Genomic DNA, 6360 nt, shown 5'->3' with positions numbered 1-6360 from the left:
AAATGTTCATATTCCAAATAAAATTGTCATGTTTAATAAACGATATTCTTCTAACATTAGATTATTTAAACGCATCTTTTCTAGCATTATTTGAACTTTGAAGTAAATTATTTAAATGCATCTTGCTAGCTTTATTTTCCAAATAAAAATGTTCAATTACTGATAATTTGGTTCTGATTTAGTTTCTTGATTTGTGAAGTATGCAATTAATTGTTCATAAATACTGATTATGTATCAATCTTGATTTATTTTGTAACTAAATGGTGTCTTTTTTATTATTATACAGTTCATCAATTTGTTACTGCTAAGGAGATTGGTGGACGGCTCGGTATGGGAACAAACATGTACCCATCTTTTTTGTATATTGAAAAGTCTTCTTTTTCTTAGTAGGTATCTCGCATGAAGATTGAAGATGGTGAAAGAGGTTAACGAACGTGATGAAGTTTTCCGTTTTTATTCAAATATTTGTTACTTTACTTTTTATATGGTTGAAATTTTTTTACATGATTTGAGAGTTAGATATTTAGTACGTGCTTGGAATGTCATCGAACTTTTGGTTGTGGTGAAGATATTATAATTTCTATATTTATATTTAAGAGTTTTATTATTATTTTATATTGTAAAAATGTGCTACTAAATCCTTATATTTGTAGTGGCAAACCACAAAGTACCGTTAAAAGTTTGAAGTTTGTAGTGTCAGGTAAAATTAGTGCCACTAAAAGTTCGAAGTTTGTAGCGGCAAATAAAGAAAGTGCCACTAACCCAAAAGCTATAGTGGCAGCCAAAAATGCCACTAAAAGGCAAAAGTTTATAGTGGCAGTAGAAGAAAATTTGCCACTAAAGCCAAAGGTTTGTTGCGCACAAGAAGTAAGTGCCACAAAGTTCAAAGGTTTGAGTGGTTGGCAAAAAAGTGCCACTAAAAGCACAAAGATTTGTAGTGGCAATTCCAAAATATTTTTAGTGGCATATGGAAAAAGTGTCACTAAAAGCCCAAAAGTTTGTACTGGCACACAAAAAAAGCGTCACTAAAAAGCTTTAGTGGTAGCACTTCTAGTGACACCTTTTTTGTGTCACTCATTCCACCAGGGTTCTTTAGTGGCATTTCTTTGATTTCTTGTGACACTTTTTGTGTGCCATTAAATGGCTCTTTATTTGTAGTGCGGTTTTATTGTCAAACCGGTTCGGTTCAGTTTGCGTAAAACCGGTCCCAAACTGGCTTTTTTTAAACCTCTAATCATAAACACAAACCCTTTCAACTTTGGGTAATCTTATTTTCTCTTGAACTGGGCGGATTCATTGGGCCTTGGTCAGTTTCTGTGGGTTGTGGCTGTGCTCATTTATAACACCAAAACAAGTAGTTATAACAGCTTATAATTTGTCTTAGAACAAAACCAAACTACATGACGCAAACTAACCCAAACCCGATCCAAGCTAACCCAAACCTGATAATAAAAATAACCCAAATATTTATTTGTCTTACTTTTGAACACAAAAAAGAAATCCGAACATTTTTTTATTAATTCATGTAAGCCCGAAACCGTATAACCCGAACACTTTTTTTTAATTATATATGAACGCAGAAACTGAACAACTTGGATGCTTTTTTTTTTCATTATAACTAAACCCGAAAACCATACATTCAGACCAAAACCCGAACACCAAACCCTACTTGATAATTAAACATATAATGTACTAAACAGAGCATATAAATATATAAAATACTTAAAAGGTCGGATGATTTTAAAACTAATGAACTAGCAAATTATAAAACTTATATTAACAATTTTCCACGTGAATGTTTTTTCCTCCAAAAGCTTCTTCAATGATTTTCGAAAGTAGATAATTCATATTTAATGAATGAAACGAGCCATACTCGAGCTTAAAACAATTCATAAGCAGATGACATAAACCTAAACTTTCTACAAACCTTTTTGAACTAAAAACTTTCTATAGACTTTTTATAAACCTAAACTTTCTACAAATTTTTTTCAACTAAAAACTTTCTATAGACTTTTTATAAACCTAAACTTTCTACAATTTTTTTTCAATTAAAAAGTAATAATACTTGAACAATTATGCAAAATTATAATTGAACAAAAAAGAAACTAATCAGTTAACAACTAAATTGAACAAATCAATTAACAAAAACTTAATAACCTAATTGAACAAATCAATTAACAAAAAACCTAAAAAAGCTAATCAATTAACAAAAACCTAATAAACTAATTGAACAAATCAATTAACAAAAACCTAAAAAAGTAATCAATTAACATCTCAATTGAACAAACACAATTAATTAACAATTATTGTACATGGAGTCAGAGCAGATGGCGGCGAAGCGACGGCGGAGTAGGCAGCGGAGGTAGGGTGGGCAGGTGGCGGGTTGGGTGGTCGGCGACAGCAGGGAGGGAAGTTGAATGTGAAGATAAGGAGAGGTGAGGAGAAGAGAGGAGAGTTGTTGGCTACGGTTTTTTCTTTTCTTTTTTTTTTCTTTTTTTTTGATGTCTAAAGGAAATAATGAGTTTAGAAGACTATGGTCCAAGTCTGCACCAATAAGAGGATGCGCAGACGTTTTCTAATGAAATATCTTCGAAAAAACAAACAGTCTGCAGAAGCAATGTGTGCGCGTGGTCTGCGCGCTGCAGATAAAAGAGGCCAGGAAGATATTTTGTAAAAAAACAAACGCCCCCCTAAATCCATTCGCGCTACTAGATGGCATCTCAAAAGGTAATATCGTTAATGTTGATTTCTCTCATGTACATGAATGTCAGTCGTATCCACATCTTCCATCTATACATGTATAGCTTGGTGTAGTTCTCATAGCATCGGTGTCAAAGTCAAAGCCGTTTGGTTGCTTATTTGCTTACTTGATTTTTGAAAAAGAAAAACACTTTTAAAGTTTTTAGAGGGTTTCGTCAAACACTTTTTGCTTTTTAAAAATCAAATAAGCAAAATTTAAAAGTTTGCCCAAGCACCTTTTCAATAGACAATATTTTGCTTGTAAATTTGTTTATTTATTATGATTATGATTATTGTTGTTATTATTATTACTCCAACAAGTGTAGGTTATTATATGGATTAGCGGCCGAAAGAAGTGGATCTGGGGCAAAAAGATCTGATCCGCAATTACATACAGGGTAGGGTGGGTTCTTTTTGTTCTTTGTTTGTTTGATATTTTGAGATTCGACACTTGATTCGTTCACCATTTCTTCACGCTTTCTTTGCATCCACCAATTCATTCGTATTCCTAATAATAATAAATGCGTATTTGCATTTGTAATCTCCATCCTATCCCATCCCCAGGCAGGTATGTATTATTATCATCATAAATTCGATTCTTATTATGTATGTTAATCACCCTTCTAATTCGACACTATATTATTATTATTTTGAAATCTTAGGTTTACAGATGTTACTTATTATAATATAATAATAATGGTTAAGGGAATCATGTTCAAACCCTAAGCAATTGTATGATTTTCTTTCATGTTTGTGCATCCATACATTTTATTAACGGAATCATGAAATCAACCTTCAACCCTAGACTTTTTTCACCAGTTTTCTTTCAAGATTTTATTTGCTATGTATTTATGCAATGATACAGTTAATCGAATCATGAAATCAAACGTTCAGTAGGTTTTGGTCATGTTTTCTAATTTTTTATCAATTTAATCTCTGATCTTTAATTTTGTGCTTTGCAGGTAAAATCAATTAATTATTATTTTTTTTTTATAATTCCAGTAATCTTAAATTCAAATGAGAGCAGCAATGTGCTTTTCACATTTCCAACTTCCTAGATGCCAAATTCACACCCTTTATGGTTCCTGGTGGAAAAAACTCAACACCTTCACCCAAAGTCAACAGTATATTTCCAATTCTCGGTTACTCCGTTCCAATATTCATAACCTTCAAGGGGGGCGCCATAGTCGAAGATGGACTCAAAAATCTGTATCTACAAACATAGGAAAGGATGCTTTAAGCAGAAAAATAGTAAACATTAGCCAACAAATAACCAATGTTTCAAGCCTAACACATAATAATAATAATTTAAATACTAGTAGAGTAGAACTTGGTGAATGTAAAAGTGTTCATATTGAGGACAGGATATCTGAAAATAAAGATACATCAAAGAACATAACCGTTATTGTCTTTGATATTGAGACCACTGGATTTAGAAGGGATGCTGATCGAATCATTGAGATTGCATTGCAAGATCTTAGTGGCGGAGAAAACAGTACTTTTCAGACACTTGTAAATCCGAATATGATTGTGACCAATACAGAAATCCATGGAATTACATCATCTATGCTCAATAAAAATGGCGTCCCAAGGTAACGTTCTTGATCCTTAGTTATTAAGTTTTGTGTTTGTTATTTCTTTTTTCTAGAATTGTTCTTGTGTGTTTGGTTATAACCATACAAACATTGATAATCTTTCGAAACGCTACAAGCTTGTTGCATTGTTTATTGTTATCCCACGTCGTTCCGCTCACATGAGTGATAATTGATTACTAGCTGAATCTTAAGAACTGTCCTGCCTCAAACACCACCCATGCGTTTTGGGAGCGTTCGTTGTGGATGAGAGAATTACAGACGTAAACAAGGCAAAATCTTACTTTTATCTCAAGGGACAGAGAGACTGCTCTTGCTAAGACCCCCCTACTATATTAACTTCAAACTATATAACGGCACTAAATACTATTTTATACAACCTCTAATTTGGATTGTTCAATATCACATAATCACTTTCGAAACTCACATCCAATCACTCCCTTAGTTATTATGATGCTTTGAGCTGACATACTATGTTAAAGAACCTTATTGACATGAAGTTGTGCAGGATGCAAGAGTTGATACCCATATTGATACAATATGTCAAAAGCCGCCAAAAACCCGGTGGTCAAATATTACTAGTTGGTCACAATGCTAAATCGTTCGACGTCCCTTTCTTGATGCACGAATTCAATCGCTGCTCCTATGAAATCCCATCAGATTGGCGTTTTATGGATTCATTAACCCCTGGCCGCAAGATAAAGGATCTAAAGAAACCCGAAGGTCAGTATCATGTGCACCCCCTCTCCCTCAAAACACACACACACACACACACACACCGGGCTGTATACGAACCAAATGCTCAGTTCACAGTTCGTGAACTGTTATTTAGAAAGTTCTTTTATTTAATATACAAACAGTTATATTATAAACAGTTTTTTTGTTCATTTAGATAAACGAACAAACATGGACACACGTCTTTTTCAGTTGTTTGTTTGGATAAAATTTTTAGACCCACTACAAATTAGTCTAGTTTTGTTAACTTTTCTGGCCTGACAAATTAATGTTCACGAATAATTTTAATTCGTATTCGCTTGGTTATGTTTGTTCATCTCTGTTCAGATATGCTGGTTCATTTATTTTCGTGAACAGTTCGTTTAACCATTAGCAAACAAACATACATGAACACACTTATTTTCTTAACGAACAAGCACGGATAATAAAACCCTGTTCCTTTAACTGTTGTGTTCGATCGTTTGGTCAGTTTAACTCAACCCCCCCTCTCCCCAACACACACACACACACACACCTCAAAATGTTTTTATATATGGATGATTAGCTGCAAATAATAGTTTAATGATATGTTCAGGAGCGACACGTTTATCAAGGTCACTACAGAACCTTAGGGAGCATTATGAGATCCCACGAGTTGGTAGCGCTCATAGGGCGATGTCAGATGTGAAATCTCTTGCGTTGGTTTTACAAAAGATGACCTGCGAATTGAAACTCACAGTTTCCTGTCTTGAAAATTATTCGTTTACAGTTTCTGATATAATCAATAATTCAAATTCAAAGAAGAAGAAGAATTCAGGGTAAGTTGGTGCAGTTGTTATTTTGGTTTACTTTGGTTTCAAGTAATCTTGTAATTGGTTTACTAATTAAGGAAAAAATTGATTATAATTTATTCATCTTCTGGTATGTTAAGTTTATAGCATCTTATATTGTTGCAACTTCATGTACAAACAAATTGAGAATATAATTATATTAATGAAGATATTTAGAATATTTGATAGTATATTCCTACCATTTTTGACATCTGCCAAGTTAAGTGCTGTGAATTTTTTATGTTCGGTTTTTGTCTAAGTCGTAAACAAGAGTATCCGGTCGAGTGTGAACATTTACAATCCAACTGAGAAACCAAACCAATTACATGTTTAGGGAGTTTCACTTGTTTAAAATGAATCATTAGCACCCCTAGCAATTACAAAATATTCATGATTTAGGGTTGTTGACTAGTCAACAAATCAACTCAAAACTATATTTAGGGGTTGTTTGGAACTCCACTGAATGACCCCATTAAGACGTGAGA

At 33.3% G+C, this 6360-nt stretch overlaps 1 protein-coding gene across 1 annotated transcript; it reads left to right on the top strand.

Annotated features, from left to right (window-relative positions):
• Positions 1-3715: 3715 nt before the first annotated feature.
• Positions 3716-5922, top strand: LOC143557710 (exonuclease DPD1, chloroplastic/mitochondrial-like). The gene is made up of 3 exons (XM_077046716.1): positions 3716-4331; positions 4840-5054; positions 5641-5922. Exons 1-3 carry the CDS (start codon positions 3757-3759, stop codon positions 5865-5867), a joined length of 1017 nt encoding a protein of 338 aa, XP_076902831.1. The 5' UTR covers positions 3716-3756; the 3' UTR covers positions 5868-5922.
• Positions 5923-6360: the final 438 nt, after the last annotated feature.

The sequence above is a fragment of the Bidens hawaiensis genome, unplaced genomic scaffold, assembly GCF_021521415.1.
Source record: "Bidens hawaiensis isolate Kalapana, Puna unplaced genomic scaffold, B.hawaiensis_p1.1 tig00019091_1, whole genome shotgun sequence".
Taxonomy (NCBI): domain Eukaryota; kingdom Viridiplantae; phylum Streptophyta; class Magnoliopsida; order Asterales; family Asteraceae; genus Bidens; species Bidens hawaiensis.
Note: the sequence above shows the minus strand (reverse complement) of the source record. Positions and strands in the feature narration are given on the sequence as shown.

What these genes read in the sequence shown, in the direction of transcription:
- LOC143557710 (XM_077046716.1), top strand. Translation starts at nt 3,757, where the DNA reads ATGAGAGCAGCAATGTGCTTTTCACATTTCCAACTTCCTAGATGCCAA. An exon ending in AATAAAAATGGCGTCCCAAG is followed by an intron (nt 4,332 to 4,839) that starts GTAACGTTCTTG and finishes GAAGTTGTGCAG; the next exon opens with GATGCAAGAGTTGATACCCA. An exon ending in GGATCTAAAGAAACCCGAAG is followed by an intron (nt 5,055 to 5,640) that starts GTCAGTATCATG and finishes TGATATGTTCAG; the next exon opens with GAGCGACACGTTTATCAAGG.